The sequence below is a fragment of the Achroia grisella genome, unplaced genomic scaffold, assembly GCF_030625045.1.
Source record: "Achroia grisella isolate CSIRO2021 unplaced genomic scaffold, CSIRO_AGI_Agris_v1 utg1920, whole genome shotgun sequence".
Classification (NCBI taxonomy): Eukaryota; Metazoa; Arthropoda; class Insecta; order Lepidoptera; family Pyralidae; genus Achroia; species Achroia grisella.
In genome coordinates, this window is record NW_026712695.1 from 890,363 (window position 1) to 916,512 (window position 26,150).

Below are 26,150 nucleotides of genomic sequence, written 5' to 3' on the forward strand. Positions count from 1 at the left end.
GTGACAACGTTTGAAGAGGCAAAAATGAAAGAAGATGAAAATCCCTATATGGCAATACTACGTATTCATTAATTCTGCCATCTTAATTCCTTGTAAGTACTAATCCATATTAGAAGTAAATACGGATATTATATTTAGAACTACTGTTTTTGTGTTTAATTTTAAGTCTTTGTATAAGTACACATATGTGATAGATACTGTAAATATAGTAGGTACCTACATATTATTAAAATCTCTTTTATCTCTTTATTTTTGAGTAATTTCTATAATGAATATTTTTGTGATGTTATAGAATTTCAAAGCAAAAATTATACCTGCATAACACTGAACGTACCTACAACTGTGTAGTAGTAATTTGAAAAATACCTATAAGTATAAATACTTTTTACGTGCTTTGCATTGCCGACGAGTGCATTTTAAAAGTAGGCCTACTACCTGAGTGAGGTATCATAATATGAATATTCAAAATTTATACATTTACTACCCGTTTTTACGTCGATTTATTTCAGATTTGATTGCAAAACCAGTGTCATTAAACGATTTAATTGACCAAGAATTGAAAAAAAATAAGTCACTAAGTGGAATAGCCGAATCGACACATACCGGTTAGTATCTTCGCACAATTCCGTCGTCGAACATCTATAGGAACATCTATTGAATAATAGTAATAAATCGGTATGTAATTAAGAAATATTTACGAACGTTGTTTCAAGGACAGTTTCGATTTAATCTTAAAAGTAACTAAAACTAAAGTTTATAACCTTCATTACCTTTTCTTTATATTTTTTCACAGGCACTATATTCATTCACGTCAGGCCAAAGAGATTTTTTATACTGCCCTATGTTACTAATTTATAAATATTAGGAAGTTTAAGGTTTATTGTAGTAGTGTGGTTTGAAGTCTGGAGGTAGATAGGTACTAATAAATCAAATAGTGGGAGGAGGAAATGGTCAGCAATAAGGAGTTGTGGCCTCTTTGCCAGTAATGTGGTTAATTCGTGCTTACCTTCACTGGTGTCCCGGCAGCGTATAAAGTTAACGTAGGCGGGTGCTCTATTTCATTGTCAACTATAAAAAAGCAATAGGGGGAAAGAGTAGCAGATAGTCTTCCACTTGGTTCCCTTATAAAAGACTAAACGAAACACTGTATTCGGGAAAGGGACTTTTATATTTCAAATTATTATGCACCCAGCTACATAAATCCCAGTAGGTATCAATTATAATTATCAACCGACTGGGGATATTTTAAAAATATATTTTTTTATTTCAGGAAATAAAGCTAAGGATTTCTCTTTACATAAAGTAAATGCTCCAACTTCTTGGTTAAAATCTAAACTTAAAGGAAAAGGTAATATTTCAAACTTTTTATATATTGCATTCTAGCGGGTCGCGCCTCCCATAAAAACTATTTAGAAAGTTTCTCTCATCTTATTTAGTTGCAATATACATTATAGATAACGAATTATTTATAAATAAGAAAAATTCCTCTTCTATTGTTAAAATTTCCTTAACTAGGTAATTAATTTCTGACTTTAATAAAAAAAAATGAAAATTTTTTAAGTATTCATTTTTAATTTCCAAATATGAAAAAAATATTTATACCAATGGGTAATTTTTAAGAGGATAATAGTACGAGCATATATTCAGGTTAGTTAGTCCATCGTGAAGAATTAACCCAGATAATTTCCAAGGGAGACCGCGTGAAGGTAGACCTGAGATGGTACATTACTAGAAATGGACATGTACTAGTTCCCATTTCAAACAATCTCCACTCCTCCCCGAAATAGCCATTTAGACTTACAGTTAATAAGATAAAATAAAAAAAAATCAATCAACATTATTCTGTATATATACCTACATATCTAACACATTGCACAGGGCTTGCAATATATTGCTGTTGCTTGGTACATAAATATCATTTCTAAATAACTACAAATAATGTTTCCATTAAATTCTATGTGATACAAAATAAAATGAATTATCGCAAGTAATGACCCGCACAGGCCACAAATTATGTCGATAGAATTGAAGGACCTATATATATAAATGTTTTTTTTGTTTCACAGTTAACGAGATCCCTGGAATTCTAAACATATATCCTTTCAAAAACAAGAAAAAATTTCAAATCAGAAGCCCGTTAAGACCAAAAAAGTTGAAAACTAAACTACGCAACAAACGTAAAGATCAAGCAATCGATCGAAACATCCATGAAAATGACGAAACTAATCAAAAATATATTCCTCTACTTAGAAATCTCGGTATGTTATTCGATACTCTCATTAAATCAAATACAAGCGACACCACTGAAATTGCTGAAAGAATTCAGTCACACAAATCATTTACCAACGACAGACGCAGAATGGTATGCACATGCGGACTTGCATCCCATTTCGAAGAAGAGCCTCTATCGAAAGAAACGACAACTGTTACTTCCCAAGCTATTGCCACTACGATCAAGAAAATTACCAAGACTACCGCCAAGACAGCCCCTAATACTTCCATGGGTGACTTCGGCATTATCCGACAGAATAAGAACATATCCTTACTACCTTCAAGAGATACCTCTAGCGGTTGGCGAGACAATAATGGACACAGTAAAAGAAGCCGCTCCACATTTCACAGAAGCACTGCGAGAAATATCCCCCGGAATAATGGAAATAGTAAATGTAATACCAGAGTCCGAGAAAATGAATCCTATACAAAGAGTCATGAAGAAAATTCCAATTGTATTACACGAAACTATGCAAGTGGCCATGAACTCCGAAGAAGAAACGGAAATGATGCCAGAAATACAGGGAACAATAGAACAGAAACAGATGAGAAGTTTGAAAAAGATGAAAACACCAATGAACTCTTCACAGCCGATAAATATAAAAAATATGATAAACACGAAATTAGGGGAAACGAAACAGAAAGCTCAAACTCTATATCAGAACATGATAGAGGACTACGAGGATTTCACTCCAAAATTTTTATCAGCAATAACACAGAGTCCTTACAGTCCGAAAAAAGTTATGAAAAAAGCAAGTACCATGTCACACACAATCACACCAGTTATAAACGAGTCCCTAACGGAAATGGCACAGCTACCACAGATGTTGAAGAAGCTTATACAGAACATGAAACAGTAATATCAATAAAAGATTTGTCAAATTTAACCTTGGCTCTACAAAGCGCGCCTCAAGGTAAATTACCTGTAGTTACTATTTTTGATGGATACAGTGTTGCAAGAGATATAAATGGCCAAAACAGATTATTAGAACAGTCTATACATATACATTCATGATATATAATAATATAAGAAATATTTACATAGTAAAGGACATTTCTGTACATAGTTAGGTATTAATAAGACCATTTTGTCAAATGTTAAATAAAAGCAATTCATGGATTTATATACTCATTACAAGATTTTTTATTAAATAATAAGTTTATCATATATAAAAAAATTATCGACGTCCTTTCTTGCCCTTACTCTTACTACTAGATTGGCTTGTTGTTTGAGGTTGTTGATCAGCAGGCCTGAAATAATAATATATATAAGATCATTATCAAAGATTTAAATTAATAAACACTCATAATCTCATACTAAAATATTATGGAACTAGTTACATAATTAGATTACATTTCATGTCATTATAAGAAATGGTAAGCACATAACAAGAGTCATGCTACATTACACTATCATTCTTATATATATAAAATGCATTAATAAAATGCATATTAAGTTGACTCGTTAGAACTAGTTTACTTTGAAACTTAAGGGGGTCTTCCTATGTGACGGCCTGTTTTTTAGGGATATTTTAGGATTTTTTTTCTACGACCAGTAAATATTTAGAGCTTCAAGTTTTTTATCATTTATTAACACATATTTGGACAGTATAAATATAAAATTTCAGCTAAAAATATTCAGTCAAACTAGAGTTACAGCGCTCTGAACACCCCCGCCTCGAAAAAAAGAGCTCCCACTTCCTCCACGATTCCGGCTGATCGGCTTATTGAAAAAAAAAAAAAAAAAAAACGGCGTTTTAATTTGTAGGCTTAAAAGCACGGAATGACCTATAATCAAATGAATATAAAAAAAATTGGATTTTTGATAGACATTTGAAATAAAAGTTGCAAATTAGGCTTTTTTTTTTTTGTTTTTTGCTATAAAAAAATCGAAGTTTTGAAAATTTTCGATTGATAATAGTTCATTCCATGCGTTTACATATATTGAGTGTGCCCTGTAAATTTCAAGTAATTCGGTCCAGCCGTTTCTGAGATACAATGGAGGAAAGTTTGAAAAACACAGTTTTGAGAAAAACGCGTTTAAAGTTTCAAGTCCGTTAAAAACTATTAAAATATCAACTTACTCTCAATCGGCGATGCCTGGTCCATAGAGTATTCCTTCCTCTTCCTCGTGAAACTCTTTTAAAGCAGATTGTTCAGCTCTTGAGTCAATCCTGGCTTGTTTAACGACATCACTTACGCGCCGCTCAGAGCGTAAGATTCGCTTTTCATCCCGTTTCTCAACATACGCTTGGGCTTCACGACCAACAGGGCATCCCATAATCGACATAACTTTTAAAATACCTTGAAAACCTTCATTAAAGATAATAACTGCTAAGTAGCTAGCAATTTCAACAACTTTGGGACCAGAATGAAGATGTTTAGGAGCGAAAGTCCAAATCAAAGAATTCAAAGATTCGTTATTGTTTTGTGTCTCTGCTCCTAAACAACGAATTAATAATTCGTCTTTCGATAAATCTTCGAAAACCGGTTTGATAGCTTCTTGGACTTGCGGAATTAGAGGTGGTTTATCGTGATGAAATTGGTCCAGTTCATTATTAGCTTCAGCCTTACGCCATTTACACCAACTGTCTTCGCCTTCTGGACAAAATTGATGCTGAGGGTTTTCATCAGAAGAACATTTGTGATAGTACGTTGCCCAAACTTCCTTTCTCATATCTTCAAGCGAATCTGGATGGCGTCGAATTGCTAATCCGTAGAATTTTGTAATTTCTTGGATAACTTTCTTGGATAGACTAAAATAACTTCGGTAAAATATTATAACAATAGAAATTTCTGTTTAAGTCTGTAGAAACGTGTCTAAACTTGTATAAACAAATATAATAATAAAAGGGAGGCCAGGTATAAAGCCGACGGTACACAATAGGCCCGTGGGCTAATTATGTAACACGATATGAAATTGTTTCTGTTGAAGTTGTGATGCAATATGAAATCATTTCAATTTAAAAAATGCGATCAAGTAAGGTCGAATGACCGCAACATAAATCATTTCTATCGATAAAACACTACTATGAAGTTGCAGCGGAATATTGTTAATCCGACCAATTTAAAAAGTCAGTACATTAGATAGCTTATACCTTTAGAGGGATACATTTTAATTTATTGGGTTGTTACACTAGTTGGTTGATTTGAAACAATTTTTATTGCGTTCAAAAATTACAAAATATACTGCAGCGTTCACTTGTTCTTTTATTTTAATTTTATTAATAGACATTTAATAAAATAAAATAAAGAAAGTCTATTCTATTCTAATGAAAAAATAAGGTTAATAATTTTGAATATAAAAGCATATTTTATACAAACTATTTATAATCATTAATAATATTAATCTAACCTACAAATTAAATTTTCTCTTCTGCTATAGATACCTAGGTAAGTACGTAGGTATCCATATAAATTTAAAATGATATGGGCACATCTTTTTAAATTTGTACATAATTGTAAAAACTTTAAACAAATAAATTTATTTACTTTAAACAAATCACAGAGCATCATAAACGTTGTATTCCGTTCACAGAGCACCGTATTCATTGAAATAGTTTTTTAATTATATTAATATCATAATCAACCCTAATTTTATATTAAACATTTACTCTAGTTAATACAACATTCTATGTGATTTGGGACGAAAATAAAATATCGAATTGGCAACACTGATGTCGTGTTGTGAGTCGTGACAATTTTCCCATTTTAATAAATTTAAAACCTATTCACGACTTTCTACGTAATATTTAATATAATAAAAATATATGTAATACTGAAAATTACCAAAACAAGATAAATAATGCTGCTAATGCTGATATTTTAAAGATTGTAACCAAAAGAAACACCTTCTAAATTGTTTCTCATAATGTAAAAACCGTTTCAATTCCACGCTGTCATTTCGGCAAAATAGCGATTACGTGACGTTGCAACGAGGTTACTAAATCGACATTCGATAGAAATATTTTTTATCGATATGTAAAGTTGCGTTTACGTTGCAATGCTAGTTGACAGCGTCAAATGGCGTCTATATGATCGCATTATTGACAGATGACGTCATTTTCACTACGTTACATACGAAAATCGTTGCGAACGAAGTTACATAATTAGCCCACCGGTCTCTAACTGCCAACTCACCGCTCCGAACCGCTCTTTCTTTTACCTGCTGTATCTTTAAAACGACTTCGAATTTTCTAAAATCGCTTTACTACCGTATTCTAGATATGTTAAGGGAGCAATTTATGAAAAAAAAAAAAATCGCAACCCATCACATAGGAAGACCCCCTTAAAATTATTATTATCAACTAATATTATATATCTAAAATATATATCATCATAATATTTATATTATGATCAAACATTCATTAGATCTGTTTGTATGACAGAGCTCTTATTGCTAACAATATTTTTTACCGAAAAAAAGCATTTTTACCAAAATTAATATACAAGTGGCTTTCTTCAACATATAAATTTAATTAAAAAAATACATACCTATTCTGACGAGTTTTCAGCTTAGGAATTGATTCACCAATGAATTTCATAACAGATTCTCTTGTAGAGAACTCGGATTTAATAGGTGAACCATCATCATTTTTTAATTGCACTCGAATTCTACCTCTATACAGCATTTCCTATAACAACAAACACAAAATAAAAGAATTCCTCAAAATTATCAATTAAATATATTTAGCTCATATTTAATCCATATATATTACTTAAATCACTCATCTAATTCAATTACTCAACAATCCATTCCAATTTCTTTAGCAAATCTTGTGTTCTTCTAATTCTTTATTCCTACTATAACAATACCACAGCTCTCACAGCCCAATAAGAGAATCCGAAATAATTTCATGATTGTTTAATTATTATTTGGTAACTTACTACTTTTCCCTTTACATATATATAACTTGCCCACAATTATTATTAATGATTGCAATGCTGATCCTGGTTAAGTAGAACATATATATGTTTTCTAATATATCACGATGGAACAAATAGTAGGAAAAATTTTAACTAAATCTGATCTACATACTCCTTGTAAGATTACTTGTTATATTTACCTTACTTCTTTCTCGCGGATATAGCTTGTTTTCAACAGCTACATGTAGACCTGTGGCTAAAAGAACATCTCTAATCTCTTGATGGGTAGGATTTTCCACACAATAAGCTCTTGGCAATTTACGGCCCTCTGCAAGTGTTTTTTTACTATTCATATAAGCAGGGTAAATGCAAATCCACCTAAAACAGACGTCATATTTTATATATATATGTGTTATAATAAAATAGTAAATTTATGACTCAATATACAAACAAATACATAAGAATCTGAAATTCTCGATTCATTTAATAACTGAATGTTGACTTCTTACCTTTCTATTTCACTATGTTTTTTATCTGAATTCCAGGAAGACAACATATTGTTGGTTTTAAAGACACTTTTTTGCTCACCTACACCTAACTTTGGCAAAAGAATAATCTAATTGTAATATGTAGCAGTATCGTAATCGTACTGAAATGTCAGTAATAGTGAAGTTATTATAGATTCTAGACATAAATAAATGGAAGCAAGTAATGCAATAAAGCAAAAACAATAAATAAAAAAAGAAAAAACTAAATTAGCCATACAACACTACGTATGGCAATAAAGATTCAAGAATTAATAAACCAGACGAACGTGTATAATATTGATTGAAATTTATGAAACGTCAGTTTTGTCAATTAACTTGTGGCAATAATATGTCAGTCATACTGATGAACTGTACAAACGTTATACGGTACGTCCGACAATTCACGTACTTCATTTGATTTTGATTTTGACTCAGTAGATTATTTTTCATATCAACCGCCCGCCTTATGGAACTGCAGGTTAGAGCCTCGGGGCGAGCGGTCACTCTCGTTAATCCGTCATCAATCCCGGAGCCTGCTAATCCAGTCCCACGGGGTTCGTTGTCCTCGGGCAATATTTCATTCATACCAGGGCAAAAGGGCCCGCCCCAAGGCCGTAACCTGCAATCTCTTAGGAACGGGGGAAAGGGAATTGTTAGTAATGTGGACTGATACTCTTATTGCTAGCAATGTTCCATATCAAGTTGACATCCACACGGTTTCTCCTGGAAACCATCATGATAAATTCTTTGTGAATTTGTTACGATGAGCTAATTGGCTTGACCTCATGCTCATCATATCATCCTCAACTGTTGCCCCGCCAGCGTAAATCATTAGCGCAGGCGAGTGCACCATTCCATTATCATCCATAAGAAAAATTTCTAGGGAGGTGTAGATGTAGTAGTAATCAGTTATGTCAGTCAATTTCAGCAATGCAAGATTGGGCGAACTTTGGAGGAATTTCTTCAGCTTCTCAGATTGCTCGAAGTATAATAATTGAATAGTATATTCTACAAGTAAAAACTTGTTATTGGGGGATTTTTTTACAGAACCGGAGTTGTAGGGGAAAATTTAGCAATAATTGGGTTAAAACTGTTAAAAGCTATACTCTTATATGGCAACACTGGTTTACATTAGCCAATTCAACATGGTCATGAATAAAGCATTATTAAAAAAAAAAAAATTAGCCAATTCAAAATTGTAGAAATCAGAATTTCCCAGTAATATAAATTAAATATCATATCCTTGCAGAAATAATTAATTTTTAATGTTTATGTGATACTATCTGCTTGTAATAAATTAAACTTGTAATAAGAAATGGCTTGTATGGCAACAGGTAACAATTTTATTGCTGTAACAAGAGACATGTGTTTAAGTTACTATGACTTTTCAGTCAACAAACGTTTGGAAGTAACGAGTCAGATTAAATCAATGGAAACTGATTATATTTCTGATATAGCAATTTCTGCAGATTTAAAGTATTTAGCTATAACAACTTCGGCATCTAAACAGTTAGTAATGTACTCTTTACCACAATTGGAAATATTAAAAAAAATAGTACTACCAAGAAGCTCAAGCAAGATAAGGTTCACAGTTGGAAATCAGCAAATTTTGGTAGCAGATAAAAGTGGCGATGTATTAATATATAATACAACTAATGAGGATAATGGTACCAAGCTTTTAGGTCATCTGAGTTTATTATTGGATGTTTTACAAACCCAGGATGGTAGATACATCATAACATGTGACAGAGATGAAAAAATAAGGGTATCAAACTATCCTAATACTTATAACATTCAAACATTCTGCTTAGGACATAACGAATTTGTCAATCACATTGAACTTTTACCACATGATGATCGCTACTTAACTAGTACATCGGGAGATGGAACTATTAAATGTTGGGACTATATAAATGGTAGACTCTGTTATAGTATTGACTCTTATCTTGATATTAATGAATTACAACTTAAGGAACAGTTCTGTAAATTAATGGATGATGAGGGCATAGAAGTAAATGCATTACCAATAGTTCACTACACACTCTGTAAACTCACTGACTCTAGCAGTTTGCTGGCAATTGCTGTGTATACTTACAATGCTCTACTCATGTATAGTTTACACTCTGTAGATGGAAAGTTTAGTCATAATCTACAACAGAAGCTAAAACTAGAATGTTTCCCTAGTGCTATCAAATTTGACAATTCAGGTTTGATTGTGTATTATGACAATTCATCTAATATTGCCATATATAATGTTACATACAGTGATGCTAAAGCAACATTAGAATTTAGTAAAACTGTTAATGTATATGAAAATAATAACATTGCAACTGAAGGCAAGGAAAACTTTGATTTCATCAAAGTATTATACAAAAGAAAGTTCGATAATGTACAGGAATATCAGGAACGAAAAAGACAAAGATTGGAAAAATCTTCATAATAAAATATTTTTATATAAAAATTAGTTTTTTTTAGTTCTACCTATATACAATAATAATATTCAATATGTACAAAGCTTTGTTATTATAATATACCACCAGTCTCTATCAAACTCAGTATGTCTTAAGACATAAAGAGAAAAGTAGGATAGGTAGGAATAGTAGACTGAACTACAAACAGTTATAATCAGTACAAGAGGACATATTGAACATCACATCAGTGGTAAACAATGCTGATTCTCATAATAAAACATAAAAAATAATGTAATGCTACAAATAATAGAATTATAAAGTTCTTGTTAGACTACTTAACACCTAACAATATTATAATTATTTGCATGTACAGGAATATACTATTACTAGGTAATATGGAATGAAAATAGATGTCAACGGTAATCATTTATTAATTTTAATTACAGGTCAAACAAGAAATGGGAAATGTGCATGTTTTATTAGGTTGTACAAAAATAAATGAAACCTAAGTAATATTTCAACATTTATAAGCTAACAAGTTAATATCTAAGACAAGTTTTCATTCTAAACTAACAAAACGGAACTAAAAATCACAATATCACATTTTTAACTAAACACAACAAGGCATTATTGTAAACTAGATTGCAGATTCTGACATCCTATATTTATTGCTTTTTATAAGAAGAGCAATAATAACCTGGATATAGATCAAGATTTCTTCAATATTAGACATAATTTGTATTTATATTTTAAATAATACATGTTAGGTACTTGTTTTTACAGTCGCCATAAAATCTAAATGCAATAAATACATAAGAACCATTGAGATATTTATCTAGATTTAAGCACATTAGCGAAGTTGCGGAGCTGAGAGCCAAGGTTGTCAATTTCACTCAAGACACTGTCTACTTCATTTTTGAGATCTAATAAGTCAGGTAAATTGTTACAGTCCGGAACATTAAGTAGTGTTGTAAATATCTTATCCCATAGACTAACTTTCATGTACCTGAAAATGGTAATAAATGTTAGTAACAATTTGCATTATACATATACCACACCGAAACCCCAAGCTTTTCTTGAATATAGTAGGTATTCCCACAAGTATGAATAAGTTGACACATAACTACCGAAAATATTAATATTACCAGCATTTTCTTTTTCAAACAAACTAAAAAGAGGAGATTCTCTATTCAAACCATTTTTTTTTTGTTCAGAAATTTATCGGCAATTATAGATTTTTTTTCTTTTAATAGCTGATGATTTTATCAAGATCTGTCTGGTACTTTTAGTTATCATTTATAATTCTATTAAAGTCAGTTTTTTCGTGCCCAGTACACATATAATTCTGTAGGACACTTAGAGGAAATGGCAACAGCTTATAATTATATAGAAAATAATTACCTAGGTAATTTCTTATCTATATTCCATTGACCTAAGCGATTTGCTACTTTCATGTAGCTACCCATCAGAATGACATGTATTGTTCCAGCCAAGCAGTACAAATCTGTTTGATAAGTCCATGGCTTTCTTTCTCGCATCTCGGTACACGTGAATCCTTCAGTTGCAATTAACTGTAAAATAATGTTTTTATAACAATAATCATCTTATAAAGTGCAGGGTGACTCGATTTCAAAATCACAATAAAAGCAGTTTTTTTTTCATTCCAATTAATTCAAATGATCTTTTTTATTATAATAATAATAAATATGTAGACAATTCACACAGCGCCATCTAGTCTCAAGCTAATCAGAGCTTTTTTTTAAATATATACATAGAATGCACCCAGACCAATACAATCATATTCATTAATACAAATGTTTGTACCGTGCGAGGAATCAAAACGTCAACTATCGGAAGTAAAGCAATGTTCTTAACCGCTAGACCATAGGGGTCGTCGAATACGTTTATACTGCCGATAGATGACATATCTGAACAAGTTGGTAATAGATAGACACACAACAACAACGAATCTAATCAATACGGTCAATAACAGGTATTATTTTTGGTTTTATTGTGTTGAAAATTAATGTTACATTTTCAACTTAATGGGCACTGAACACCATATAATACAAGAATAGCAACTATGCCACTATATTATTAGTATTGTTATGTCATTTAAAAATACTACTCACTTCATTAAATGTGGTTCCTTCAGGGAACAAAGACATATCTATGGCACAGCCCAAATCAATCAACTGCAAAGATGGTGTTCGCCATTCTTGTGCCGGGCTGAAAAAAATAGATTAGGTTAAATCTCTATATGCATGGTAATTGTCATTTTAAACAAATCCATATCACACATATAATATACTCACATCTTCATTAACAAAAAGTTGTCTGGTTTGATATCTGCATGAATGATTTGTGCCTTGTGTAAGTAATGAACAATAGATAGCATTTCAGATGTCAATAGAATAACTATAAATTCATTGATACATTTTGAAGTAGCAACTCGTACTTTATTTGCAACATCTAAAAGAGATCCGTACTTGGAGTATTCCGATACAAATAAGCTGGCATTGTCTCCTAGAAATGCTGTAGTAATATCCATATATCCTGGAAGCTACAAATAAAAAAATACATATGGATTTACCTATTATAAAATTAAGTCGCTTTCGCTGTATATTCGCTTCTATCTTTTAAACTACGCAATGGAGCAATAGATATAGTGGCTCAAGAGGAAGATTTGTATATTTAATACAAGCTGCGCCCGCGTTTTCACCCGCGTGAAATTTATATATGTTATTTCATGCTATATTACACTAAAATTCAGTAGCTTTTGCATGAAAGAGATCCATCCAAAACATCCATCCATACTCACAAACTTTCGCTTTTATAATATTATTAAGATTAAGATATACACCTGTGTGAAGCTAGGGCAGGTATCAAGTGTATATATGTTGCCATTGCAGAAAAATGTATCTCTTTATGTCAACTTTTTTTATTTTCTTAAATATTTTATCAGCACCAATAATTTTATATATTCCTATTACTTATTAGTATTAATTGCTTTCCATAATCATTTCTTTTTCTCATATTTTACATTCAAACAATGGAATCTATTATATTTTTTATTAAAATAGTGATAGTACTTACCATAAATGGATCCTTTATTCTGGCTTTTATTTCTTGACAAATATAAAACTCCCAGGGCCTACTGGGTTTTTGATATTTAACAGCTACACTCTTGTTGCTGTGGATATCAAGACATAAAAACACCGCACCATAATTCCCTTTACCAAGTTGTTTTTCTATGGAAAATTTGTTATTTCCAATGCTAATTGTCATAGTAGGCTGTAATTTTGGAACAGACCGCACCTCCACATACCCATCAGCATGAGTTTTATTTGGAAATTTAACATATTCTAACAGTGAGGTCAAAATCTTTTTATTGAATGGATCAATTATTTTTGGGAAGTCAATATCAGCTGGTCTAGGTATGTCACTTGTTTCCACTAAAGATATGGAGTGAGTTGATTTAAAAGCACCACACTCCATGGAATTCTCACTGTCCACATCCATACCATAGCCATCAGAATGAAAATCAGATTGCCTCGAATGTACCGACGAAATTCTACTTTCTTTACTGACAGAATCCCTGCTATCCTCTGATTGGAATTCAACGCGCTGTTCGAAATCCAGCTGTCTTTTGGATATATCTTTTTGTTTTTCAGCACTATGTGATATTTTAGCAGATTGAATTGGTGTTACAGTTTGGGCAGTCATTCCATCTTTGCTATCAGAGTCTGAGAGTCCTGACGATGGTGGTATTTGAGCTTGTTCTGGACTTGATACATAAAGATTTTTATGCATTTTCTGAGAAATACTTGGGCTATTAGTAAATTTAGGAGTATTCGCATTATCCTTAGGTTCATTTCTGTTAGAGATAAAATTAAGAAATTGATTCGAAAAACCAATATCAGGTGAATTTTGACCGATTTTCACATTGGGTTGATCATGTCTAATTGTTCTAAGAGCGGAGGTTGGACTTTTATGTTGAGCCACTATTTTTGGCTGAGGTGTTGATTTATTTGTCATACTTTGCTCCTTTGTGTCAATTTCATTCGGTTTTAATGACGCATTCATATGAGATTCTTGTCTCATATGAACATCCATATTCTCTAATGAAGTATTCATTCCATGAGTTGGAATATTACGATAATTGTTATGTGATAATTGTGGGCTTTGGTAAATTTGAAAGGACTGATTATTTTGAGGGCCATATCCACTTGTACTCTCAGATGGTTTAGGAGGCTGCCTGTATGGACTTTGCATTGCATTAAAACTTTGATTGTTAGGGTGAGGATTGACATTAGGATAGATATTTGTGTTATTGTATTGATTGTGCATATTATGGTAGTTTTGTTGGTTATAACTTGGACTTGTACCTGCCGGAACTGAATTATTGCGTTGATAGTATTGATTATTTTGATATTGTGTTTGATGTGGAGGGCTTTGAAAAACAGCTGCACTCTGTTGTTGTTGCTGATTCACGTAGATATGTTGTCTATCATTTTGATTAGTATAATATTCTTGTCGTCCACTAAATTGTTGTTGTTGTGGTGGAGGACTCATCATGACATGTCCTGGACTATGATATCCTACTTGGTTTGAATATGTAGGGCTTTGAAATCCAGGAGGAACAGCCTGATTCATAGCATGGGGACTTTGCATGCCTGGATGTTGTGGGCTATGATAAGCATTAGCATTCGGACTTGCGTAACCCTGTTGCTGCTGTTGTTGGCTCATGACCTGATTACCAGTATAGCCTTGCTGATAGTTATTATAGCTCTGTTGATAATGTGGATGCATAGACCTTTGAGGTGAGTATCCATTATAATTTTGGGGCATAGGTTTCTGGTACTGGTGATCATGAGACAAGTAAGGCACTGATGTGGACGGTGCAGCCATTTTGTTTTCTGGCTGCTCTCGTTTTTGGGGGTAAACCCTTGCAAAGGTTCCATTGGGCATTCTTGGTTGAGTAGATAATGAACTTCGTTTGGATGAGGTAGGTTGCTGTGATGGATCATTGGGATTATTGTACATTGAATCAAAATTTGTGGTGTAACCAGTGAAATTAGTCCTTGTTGATTGCCCAGATGAGCTGGAACCAGATTTACTGAAATATAAGACCGTATTTATTAAAAATCACCATCACAATGAATAAACCACGGGCAAGAATATGCATATTAAATAAGATCATTTAAAAAGATAACCATTGCACATTCATAACTTTTATAAAACTGAGACTTGATATAAAGTTCATCCATGCAGCCTGGATACATATAGCGATTGAGTGAGAGACAGCACTGAAATAACAGGATTGCATATCCTGCATAAAGAGAATTTAAAAATAGAAATTTAACAAGACATACATACATAATCTTTAATAGAGGTTTGTTAGACTACCAAAGTTGTAAATGTCTTGGTCTTTGGTATAAAAATATTTTAAAGTACATACCTGTTATATTCTCGTGTAGCTTCCATTATAACTGAAAGTCCTGTACCTTGATTGTCAACAGTAGCATGCTGGTCTGTTGCATGTTGCCTAGAATTCTCTTCTCTTTTACCTATGCCTTGATCAACATGTTCTATAACACTCTCATCAATACTAAATTTTGGTACAGAGGGATACTTGGTAGATTGGTCTATACAACTAGTTGGCTTCTTAAATTGAGACATGTTTGGGGTACTGGCATCCTTGATGTTAAAATTGAAGACTTGAGTGCATGATGGCTCTTCATAAAATGCAGTTTTGTTAACCTGTCATATAAATTTGATTTGAATGATTAATAAAATCTATTTTTAACTACTGGGCTCATAAAATTTACTATCTCTATACATGCTTATATGTTTATTCTTAATTAAAAGTTAATTACGCTCACTGCACCTATTGTATAAATTATTATCAAGAAAACTTTAAGACAGTACATAATATTTCAAAATATTACAATATTTAAACATATTATATAAAATAGAAAAATATACACACATTTTGTGACGCAATTACAGGTACTGTATATTTGTTTGCATTTTCTTTATCTTCTGGTAATGATCTCATTTCCATAATGTCTGGTTTCTTTTTCGTATTAATAGCAATGGTCATAGATCTATCTTCATGTATATCGAAATTTGGAACTTCAAATTGTTGCACAACTGGCTGTACCATAGAAGCTTCTGTAAAATTGAAAAAACGAAAATGTAAACAATTATAAACTCTTCTCATTTTAACTAAATGAAATATATGTATGTCAATTAGAGATGATAAAGGGTTTTATGCTAATTTGATAAGGGCTGAATAGATTTAAATTATATAAATTTTCTTAAAACTTATACCATCGATATTGAATCATTACAAATTTTACACATAGCCTTTTATCAGATACGCCCTATGTTTGTTTACGACTACTGTTGCACAAAAAACACAATTGACTACAATTTTGTTACAAATATTTACCATTGTCATTAAATAAGTTCCTTAATTCCCACCGCGCCTCTTTAGTGTTAACTGTGACAGAATCTCCAAGAAGATTACCCATCAAACTTCTATTAAATTCTTCCATTAAATTATTCTTCCCATATTCAGGTGGACCATTTTCGTCACCATAGTTGCTTGTAGCAAGTCTGTCCATTTGATTTTCTTTGTCAGAGACATAATTAGATAACTTTTGATTATCGTCATTCTTTTTTGCGCTTAGTTCACTAAATTCTTTAGAATCTAAATTCACCAACACTTTTGGCTCTCCCGGAGAATGCATATTTGTTACTTTTGTTATATTTTGTAGAGTAGGCATAGTTAATGGCATGAGTTGTCCTAAATGATCTTGCTCACTGTCTAGAGCACAATTTGCTAATGTTTCCAATGCACTACATTGAGCCAGAGTTTCATTAATGTTACTATAATTTGGCTGTACTTCTACATTTTCAGGTATTTCAGTCTTAACATTTTTAATTAAATTATATTTTTTTGATCTGATTTCCTCTAAACTATATTCTTGATCATTAACATATACCTAGAATTGATGATTTACATAAGTATAACTTAATCAACATTAAAGTAAACAATCTCATATTGTGCTATTACAGTACTTCTCTTACCTGTGATTTATTATAACACGGGATTTTCGTAGTATCTGGAGGGTCAGGTACACAGAGAGGCACAGTGAACGACAAATCATCTGCACAATATGCCATATGGTTTGCAGACAGCCTTAATACGTCATCTTCATCTTCATATGCTGATAAGTAAAATGTTATAAAATTTATTATTCTTTCTCGATTAAATTTATAAAACGAAACTAATATAATACTAACAATCCATCAAGTTCATACATACGTGTAAAGGGCAAAGGCTTGTGTGGCACAACATTTGTATGTACCATTTTGGTTTTAGGATTTGTCCACATACCAACTTCTTTCTCATTTTCTATATTACTACAAGCCTGTACTAAAGAAGCTGGTCCAGGATCCTCAGCCACGTGAATGCCATGTGATGCATGTGAAGTTGATGGTGCATCCTATTATAACAATTAACTTTCTTTTTAACTATATTTCCGAATAATAAAACAAATAATTTGCATTTCACACACTCATTTGTACACACATTAAAATGTAAAAACACAATACATTATGGCAAGTACCATCTCACGCAGAAGCTTTTGATGCTCTATATGTTGCTTTTAAGTGGTTTGAAAGATAGGATAAATCAGAACCCATACAGTTGTTACAACTGAAGCGCATCAGTGACTTGGCCGCAATGAATAGATGTGATTCATTACGTCAAAGATCAATATCAAGTTATTTCCAATCAAACTTAAATTACATAGGTATTATGTAATTCATTATCTATCGTTATAGCTCGTTTTTTATATATCGTATTACCTAAGTAAAACCCATTACATAATGAAAGATTATTAAAATTAAAAATTGTTAAATTTGCTTTAAAATCAGTTATCCGGATTTTCGGATAGAATAGAATAGAACTTCATTTATTCAAATAAAGTTACACTAAAGCACTTTTGAATAGTCATCACATTTTTTTTTAATCTACCGCTCATTCGGAAAGTTGGCTCATCACAAGAAGAACGAGCAAGAAACCTGTGTGTTGCTCTTTTAAATAATTTAATTCATACTTTACATCTTTAAGTTTAAGTGTGTGAATACAAACTACCAATTAGCACAAATTCAATTAAATACTCAAATAGAAAAAATATTAAATATACAACCAAACTGGTTAAACAATTAATAAGAGGAAATCAGTCATAGTCATTAGAGCAGACCAGTCCCTACAAGCAGCACCCGTTCAAGAGTATGACGGATGATTTTCGATTGTACGGAGTATCCCTGGTTTTATTTGATCCGGATAAGTGGAATTCTACTGTATTATCAATATTGTCTTCTCCTTTTAAAAAAAAACATTTAAGTATATATCAGTTGACTAGTCAACTAATAGAAATACTTAAATAACACAAGTTCATCTTAACTTGTTAATAAATGGTGCTAAGTGAAGTGTCCAAGGCTATTATTATAATTTAGTCCCAACTTAAAAAGTATAAATTTACTTTTTGCTTTTTGCTGTACATTTTTTAGTTTCGTATTCAGCAAAATTTATCCTATAGTTGTCTATACTTGTTAGGTAACCATGTTACAAAAAAGTATAATTTGCGCAATCACATTATGGCAACTATAAATTTGATGAAGATAAACTTTGAATTTTCACATCATTATATATTATGAATATTTTTTAACTGTGATAAAGTACTAATCAACCTCTAATAAAACTATGTAAATTACCACAATGTCTGTATGGTTATCATGTCAAACAAAAAAAATATTTGGTCACACTTGAACTGGGATAGAAATAGAGACCACATACATACAGTATTTATCATAAATATTTACACCTATTATATACTCACTAAAACACGTATTTTTCGAAGCACACATCACACTGGCCAGAATGACATCTATTGACTCTTTTTTACAAAGTACCCACTTTAGTACATAACATATCTTTCCCCCGAGATTGGTAAACATTTACACAACACAATTTACGTTCACTTTTAAATTTCATTGTCCATGCACATTCTGTTAATACTTAAATAACTAATTACTAGGCTATTGATTTTTTTTATTAGAATGGTCGGTGAGTTATTCTACTTCAAATGATTCGTCTGTTTCAACCTCAGACTCTTTGTCCTCCAAGCTACACTCTACCCGCGATCTTACTCTCTTGGAAGATAGTGTAGGTGGGGATAATGATAAAGCTCTCTTTGTCCTTAATATTTCACCTGAACTTCCTGTCCATTACAATGTCTTGTGGCCCTGATACTCCAATGATGTCAGCCCATTTCTCTGGAGATGGTATAACCACATGACTTTCATCATCACTATTATATTGGGTTGCATCAGGCCTTGAAGTATTTTTTAAACTGTCTCCATTAATTGTTATCCCTCCTTTATGCATCTGGTTAATGTGTCTCAACAACAACCTTCCATTCCATCGTACCAAGTATCTACATACCCCTACTCTCTTCTCCACCATTCCTCGTAACCATCGAGGTCCTTTGCTATAATTGCGAACATACACAGACTCACCAATTTCAAATGACCGTACTTTAAGTTTTTCATTGTTTTCATTTGCACTTAATTTTCTGTTTTATACGATAATGGATTTAAATAGTCGAACTGTGTTCTGAACCGACGGTTGTTCAGAAGTTCCGCAGGTGTTTTTTCATTAACACTGTTAGGTGTGGCTCGCAATCCATATAATAAGTTCGGCAATGCCAGGACATGCCAGGGTTCTGATGTTCTTTTCCTAAGTTTATTTTTTACTGTTTGCACTGTACGTTCAGCTTGCCCATTCGATGATGGATGATAAGGAGGTACTAATATCTGTCTAATTCCACAGGTCTTAAGATATTTCTGAAATTCTTCTGAAATGAAACTTCGACCATTGTCACTTACAATAGAATCAGGTAAACCTTGTTCAGCAAAAATATATCTAAATTCTCGAATCAATGTAGCACTGCTAAGATCATTTACTATTTTAACTTCTGGTCACTTAGAGTATGCATCTATGAGTATTAAAAAAGATTTACCCTGAAAAGGTCCAGCGTAAGCAACGTGTACTCTTGACCAGGCCTTATCTGGTTTCAACCACTGATGAGTAACTGGAGCAGGCATGTTCCTATTTTCTGAACAAATATTACAGTTTTTCATCATCTCTTCAATTTGTTTGTCCATACATGGCCACCAAAAATAACTTCTAGCTAAAGCTTTACTAATAACTATACCATCATGGTTCCGGTGTAATTCTTCCAATATATAAGAGCGCATTTTCTCTGGCACCACCACTCTATTTCCCCACAGTATACAGTCACTATGTACAGATAATTCCTCTCTAATTTTCATAAACATTTTATAGTCTGTATGTACCTTAGAAGGCCATCCATTTCTTATCCAATATAATATTTTACTTAAAACTTTATCTTTTCTCGTAAGTTTTGCTACATCTTTAGCTGTAAATTCTAGTTCCATTGGTGTCTCTTCAATTAATAAAACTCCTGAATATTCCTTTTCTATAGTTGATTCTTCTGCTGGCCACCGACTTAATGCATCAGCATTTCCTAACTTCCTACCTTCTACATATTGAATCTCGTAATCATATAAGTTCAATAAAAGTGCCCACCTCAGCATTCTGGGTGATATAATTGTAGGAATTGGTTTTCCTGGTCCAAAAATGCCTAACAGTGGTCTATGATCTGTTTTAATTATCACTTTCCGTCCACTTATGTATTGATGGAATTTCTTCAAACCAAAAACAATAGCAGCTGCTTCTTTATCAATCTGAGCATAGTTTCGCTCATGGCTATTCATAGTACGTGATGCAAACATAACTGGTTTCACCATACCATTGTTCATTTCCTGTTCTAGAACAGCACCAAGTCCATACTGAGAAGCATCACAAGACATAATCAATTTCTTGGTGCCATCATAGTGAACCAGTGTATCTTCATTGGATAACATTGTTTTAAATTTTGTAAAAGCAGTGTGTTGTTCTTTGTTCCATTTCCATTTGGAGCCTTTCTCTAATAATCTATATAATGGTTCAGCAATGGTTGCCTTATGAGGTAAAAACCTATCATAAAAATTAAGAAGTCCTAGAAATGCCTGTAATTCCTTTATATTTTTTGGTGCAGGTGTCTTCTCAGTGCAATTAATTTTCTCTTTAGATGGATGTATTCCTGACTCATCTATTAAATAACCTAAAAACTTGACCTTAGGTACTGCAAACAAACATTTTCCTTTATTCACTCTTAGACCAGCTTTTTGTAACCTCTGTAACACCATCTCTAGTCTTGCATTGTGTATGTTGATATCCTTACCAGAAATAACGATATCGTCTAACAGAACAGCTATTCCTGTTATTCCTGCCAGTAATGAAGTCATCAGCCTTTGAAAAATACCAGGACAAGCTTTAACACCGAAGGCCAACCGCTTTACTTTGTATAATCCTCTAGGTGTATTTACTGTAAGCAAGCTGGCTGTGTTATTATCGACAGCCACCTGTGTGTATGCTTGCTCCAAATCAATTTTTGAGAATATTACTCCCCCTGAAGCTGCACAAAAGCTTCATTAAGTGTAGGTAAAGGGTATGTATCCGTATTAGTAGCTGCATTCACTGTGGACCGATAATCTCCACACAAACGTACCTGACCATTTGCTTTTAATACTGGGACTATCGGAGTAGCCCATTCAGAATGTGTAGTAGGTTCTAGTACCTCCTCTTGAACCAGTCTGTCTATTTCTTTAAATACTCTTTCCTAATTTCAAATGGAATGGGTCTACTTTTAAGGAACTTTGGTACAGAACCCTCTTTTGGTGTAATATTCACTATTGGTCCAGTGTATTTGCCTAAACCGGGCTCAAAAATCTGTTTGTATCTATATAACAATTGTGTTGTCTGTCCCTTATTAAAATCCATTGATTTAACATTATTTAATCCTTCTATACTTATACCCAATTGTGCAAACCAATTCCTGCCAATTAGGCTTGAACCACTACCTTTTGTAATTAATATATTCATAATTTTACTTATTTGATTATATTTTACATGGACTTTCGTCTGACCTAATAATACTAATTTACCTTCTGTGTAAGATTTTATGCAATATGTGTTAATTCTAGTTTAGGTAATTTACCCTTCCATATTTGTTTGGCTGTTATCTCATTTATAATTGTATATGGGCAACCTGAATCTACTTCCATCAGTAATCCCATTCTATTAAGAAATACTCTAATCACAAAAGGATCCACTTTGTCTTGTCTAATGCTGTTGATTCCCACTTCATATAGCCCATTACATTCTGAATTATACTTCTTACCTTGGCTGGACTTCAATAAACAGGCTGCCTCTATATGACCATTTTCCCACAATGATGGCATTTAGTCCAGCGGAACCTACATTCACCCCTATGTGGTTTCCCACAACGTTGACATATTCTCATTATTCTTATTTGTGCTTTCAGAAGACATTCTCTGACTCACCCGTACTTTGTTAATATCCATTGGCACTATTGTATCAAGAACTGGAGTATTTGTACTGTTTTGTGTAATATTTACATCAAAATTTGCAGTTTCCTGTGATAATACTATGTCACAAGCTTGTTCAAATGTTAATTGCCTTTGTTGAAGCAGTGTCCTCCGAATATCTTTATCTAATATTCCACACACCAATCTATCTCTCAGAGTACGATCTAAATCAGTGAAATTACAACCTAAACTTAATTTACGTAATTGAGCAATATAATTTTTTATCATTTCACCTGCCTCTTGATTTCTTGTGTGAAATTTATACGATTCTACAATTTTATTAGGTTTCGGATGGAAATGATTATTCAAAATGCCCACAATAAAAGAGAAAGTCACATCACTTATTTTACTTGGAGATATCAAAGAAATTATTAAATCATAAAATCAGGGCCACAGACCACCAATAAATTCGCTTTTTTCTTTGTATCTTCTTCAATTTCACTAGCTTGGAAGCAAAAACATAACCTTTCTATATAATTTTGCCAACACCCATGTGCTATATCAAACTCGTTAAATTTTATGCCCATTATTGTTATTTATGTAATTAGTTAAACAATAATCACTTTATTGAAGCACACATCACACTGGCCAGAATGACATCTATTGACTCTTTTTTACAAAGTACCCACTTTAGTACATAACAACACCAAATTCTCTTACCTCAAAAACATTGACCATAATATTAGAATTTGGCATTTTGTTAATGTGTTGCTGCTGCCTCACTACTCCAGGTTGTACACTTCGGATGCTCTCCCCTACTCTTTGTACAGGAACACTAGCGATATTACGCCTCTTAAATGACTTCAAAGATGTCAGAGCCATTCTAGTCTCAGCTAATGCAGACGCTGCCTTTCTTTTTGTTGGAGAATCATCATGCAGCATTCGTTGAGCAAAAAACAATTGGAAGTTCCTAGAAAACAGGTACTTAGAATTAAATATATATGTTGCATGTTTAAATACAGAGACTAATAATTGAAGTAATTATGTTTACTGTATCACTTAACAATTTTTATATGTTAGGGAGATTTCTAGAAAAAATCTACTTACAAATTTGACATTCCTAATTTAGTTCACAAAATCAACAATAACTACTGAGAACTACACTGTATCCAATGACGGCCATAATGTTGCATGGATACTCAAAAGGAAAATCTCTCAATAATAGAGAAATCTGTATCAAAATTTTTTTTTATAGTTTAAAAGTTAGTGAAGAGGATGCTCATCTTATCATCCTCCACTGGTGCCCTGCCAGCGTAAACCGTTAGCACAGAGGGCTGCCCCATTTCATTATCATCCCACAAAGAAACTAGAATTTTCTAGAAATAACTAACATGCATGTCTACTAGTAAGTTTGAAAATTTAGGAAGTATGAGTTTTTAAAAAACATTAAGTAAACTCACATATGGGCTTGCTCAAGTTCATCTAATGGTTGGGCTTTAGCTTGCAAACCAAGCACATAGACTTGATTAGCTTTCTTGTAATCTCCAGACTCTTCACAGTAACATGCCCAGGCTCGATAGAACTCGGAGCATTCTACTCCTATTCCAGTATTATACAACCTTTGATAGATCTCCAATGGATTAGAAAGACAGTCCACCTAAAATTGATTTCTTAAATTAAAAGAGACATAACAGACTGAAGTTGAAGAAAACTACTTGAGATACTAACAGTGTTTTAAATGTATTTATTTTACATTTAAAACACTGTTACATCTCAAGTAGCCACATTTATTATGATAAAATACATCTGCATCCAATAGATTGTCATGATAATTCTTAGGGGCTATAACATCTATACATCTATACATATAAATAAAATTCTGTTTGTAATATTGAAATAACTGTTTTATACTACATACATATGAATATAAATATGTACCTCCATACACCAAAATAATTTTTTTTACAATTTTTGTCTGTCTGTCTGTTTATTCTGCCTAATCTCTGAAATGGCTGGACCGATTTTGACTGGACTTTTATTGGCAGATAGCTGATGTAATAAGGAGTAACTTAAGCTACTTGTGTTTTAGAAAATGAAAGTTAAATTTCACATGGATGAAGTCACGAGAAACAGCTAGTTCTAAATATAAACACATTTTAACTATTAGTCTTCTGTGACTTTCTAATAAATATAGAATATCTATTGTATTTTGTTACAAATTTATAACTGCAATTTAAATCTATTTTCTCTTCTTGAACCATTTTTCACAATAAAACCCTATTTAGGAAACTGAGGCAAGCCAAGCTGAGTAGTTTTTAATTAACTTTAAGCTAATTTTAAATATTTAGTTCAATTTATTTATTTATAATGATCAAATTAACCATTTCAATCAATTGTGTTTATTTTTGGAGCACTACATTAAAACTTGAGAATACTGGTAAAAAAATTATTTCATAGTTAACTTGAACTGTTAAGATCTTACATTTTTTTATAATAGATTCAGCAATTAATCTTTATTTTAAAAAATACAGATGTTTTAGCATTATATACTTAATTAATCACTATACTATTTACATTTCATACCAAATGTACTGTAAATGCAATACTTATTAATCAAATTATTAAAAAAGGGACAGGAGTCTTTTTATATTTATCAGTTATTTTACAATCTATATACAGTATAAACCATTAATGTAAGGAGTATAGATGTTGGGAACTTACATATTTAATCCATAACTTCACAAGTCTTCTATCTTGAAAATATCTGGCATCTTTCTCAAATAATTGCAGGCAATCTTTTATTAGTTTATCCATATGCCCCTCATGGCCATGTTTAGGATAACATTGCTCTACCCATTGAATATAGTTGAACCATGGATCCAAAGGATCCGGGCCCTGATAGTGTCTAATAGCTGCTTCATGTTCTCTGTTATACAGAAGTTAAATATTGAGTAATTTATAAAATTTAAGTAATATTGATCATAAAGTTTGTGAGGATATTTTATTAACTTGATCAGACTTTAATAAAGTAATTTACATTAAGAAAAAAGAGAGTCTTTAATGGAAAATAATATAAAATATATAAACAACTAACTCCTTCTGTAACTGCAACTGTCTTTGAGCATCAACGTCGGACTGCGCTTGCAATGCAGTACCCAATTGCACAAAGTTTCTACCACCTCTTAATGGTTGAATGTTCTCTTTACTAACGTCGATGTCCATTGTAGAACTAAAATATTAGTGAAATATCACAGCATGAGGGATAAACACAGCTTATTCAATCGCGAGTAAGTAATTTTCTACAAACGATTTAAGGAATTCTCAAGAAGACAATTATTGATTATCGTGTTGACACAAATTCACAAAACAATAAACTTAATAATATTCCGAAGTATTTACAAAAAAAGTAGTGGATTTACTGCTGTAAAACCCGAAAAAATTGGTGAATACCAACTGAAGTAGCAAAGACTAACCTGAAATTGACAAGAAATTCTCTAGATTTTCTTTGTCTATTACAAAATTCAAAATCGTAAAAAAATAA

The 26,150-nt window shown here is 32.3% G+C and overlaps 4 protein-coding genes across 4 annotated transcripts; 2 read left to right on the forward strand and 2 right to left on the reverse strand.

Annotated features, from left to right (window-relative positions):
• Nucleotides 1–24: 24 nt before the first annotated feature.
• Nucleotides 25–3,374, forward strand: LOC131841723 (uncharacterized). The gene is made up of 4 exons (XM_059190043.1): nucleotides 25–61; nucleotides 510–605; nucleotides 1,271–1,348; nucleotides 2,067–3,374. Exons 1-4 carry the CDS (start codon nucleotides 25–27, stop codon nucleotides 3,284–3,286), a joined length of 1,431 nt encoding a protein of 476 aa, XP_059046026.1. The 3' UTR covers nucleotides 3,287–3,374.
• A 10-nt stretch (nucleotides 3,375–3,384) lies between these two features.
• LOC131841742 (signal recognition particle 19 kDa protein) lies at nucleotides 3,385–7,961 on the reverse strand. The gene is made up of 4 exons (XM_059190065.1): nucleotides 7,647–7,961; nucleotides 7,338–7,515; nucleotides 6,766–6,905; nucleotides 3,385–3,522 (listed from the first exon to the last, which is right to left on the reverse strand). Exons 1-4 carry the CDS (start codon nucleotides 7,691–7,693, stop codon nucleotides 3,450–3,452), a joined length of 438 nt encoding a protein of 145 aa, XP_059046048.1. The 5' UTR covers nucleotides 7,694–7,961; the 3' UTR covers nucleotides 3,385–3,449.
• An 891-nt stretch (nucleotides 7,962–8,852) lies between these two features.
• On the forward strand, nucleotides 8,853–10,104 carry LOC131841792 (tRNA (guanine-N(7)-)-methyltransferase non-catalytic subunit wuho). The gene has a single exon (XM_059190118.1). The coding sequence runs from the start codon at nucleotides 8,980–8,982 to the stop codon at nucleotides 10,102–10,104; it is 1,125 nt and encodes a 374-aa protein (XP_059046101.1). The 5' UTR covers nucleotides 8,853–8,979.
• Nucleotides 10,105–10,585: 481 nt separating this feature from the next.
• On the reverse strand, nucleotides 10,586–26,070 carry LOC131841768 (mitotic checkpoint serine/threonine-protein kinase BUB1 beta-like). The gene is made up of 14 exons (XM_059190093.1): nucleotides 25,704–26,070; nucleotides 25,331–25,535; nucleotides 24,070–24,266; nucleotides 23,330–23,579; nucleotides 17,412–17,592; nucleotides 17,174–17,313; nucleotides 16,533–17,088; nucleotides 16,068–16,252; nucleotides 15,537–15,838; nucleotides 13,172–15,194; nucleotides 12,391–12,638; nucleotides 12,208–12,304; nucleotides 11,477–11,646; nucleotides 10,586–11,081 (listed from the first exon to the last, which is right to left on the reverse strand). The coding sequence occupies exons 1-14, from the start codon at nucleotides 25,829–25,831 to the stop codon at nucleotides 10,907–10,909; spliced, it is 4,857 nt and encodes a 1,618-aa protein (XP_059046076.1). The 5' UTR covers nucleotides 25,832–26,070; the 3' UTR covers nucleotides 10,586–10,906.
• Between the last annotated feature and the right edge of the window lie 80 nt (nucleotides 26,071–26,150).

What these genes read in the sequence shown, in the direction of transcription:
- LOC131841723 (XM_059190043.1), top strand. Translation starts at nt 25, where the DNA reads ATGAAAGAAGATGAAAATCCCTATATGGCAATACTAC. An exon ending in AGCCGAATCGACACATACCG is followed by an intron (nt 606 to 1,270) that starts GTTAGTATCTTC and finishes TTTTTATTTCAG; the next exon opens with GAAATAAAGCTAAGGATTTC. An exon ending in ATCTAAACTTAAAGGAAAAG is followed by an intron (nt 1,349 to 2,066) that starts GTAATATTTCAA and finishes TTTGTTTCACAG; the next exon opens with TTAACGAGATCCCTGGAATT.
- LOC131841742 (XM_059190065.1), bottom strand. Translation starts at nt 7,693, where the DNA reads ATGTTGTCTTCCTGGAATTCAGATAAAAAACATAGTGAAATAGAAAG. An exon ending in AAACATAGTGAAATAGAAAG is followed by an intron (nt 7,516 to 7,646) that starts GTAAGAAGTCAA and finishes CGTCTGTTTTAG; the next exon opens with GTGGATTTGCATTTACCCTG. An exon ending in CTGAAAACTCGTCAGAATAG is followed by an intron (nt 3,523 to 6,765) that starts GTATGTATTTTT and finishes TTATTATTTCAG; the next exon opens with GCCTGCTGATCAACAACCTC.
- LOC131841792 (XM_059190118.1), top strand. Translation starts at nt 8,980, where the DNA reads ATGGCTTGTATGGCAACAGGTAACAATTTTATTGCTGTAACAAGAGAC.
- LOC131841768 (XM_059190093.1), bottom strand. Translation starts at nt 25,831, where the DNA reads ATGGACATCGACGTTAGTAAAGAGAACATTCAACCATTAAGAGGTGGT. An exon ending in TTATGGTCAATGTTTTTGAG is followed by an intron (nt 17,593 to 23,329) that starts GTAAGAGAATTT and finishes TTGTTATAATAG; the next exon opens with GATGCACCATCAACTTCACA. An exon ending in AAGGAACCACATTTAATGAA is followed by an intron (nt 11,647 to 12,207) that starts GTGAGTAGTATT and finishes ATTATTTTACAG; the next exon opens with TTAATTGCAACTGAAGGATT.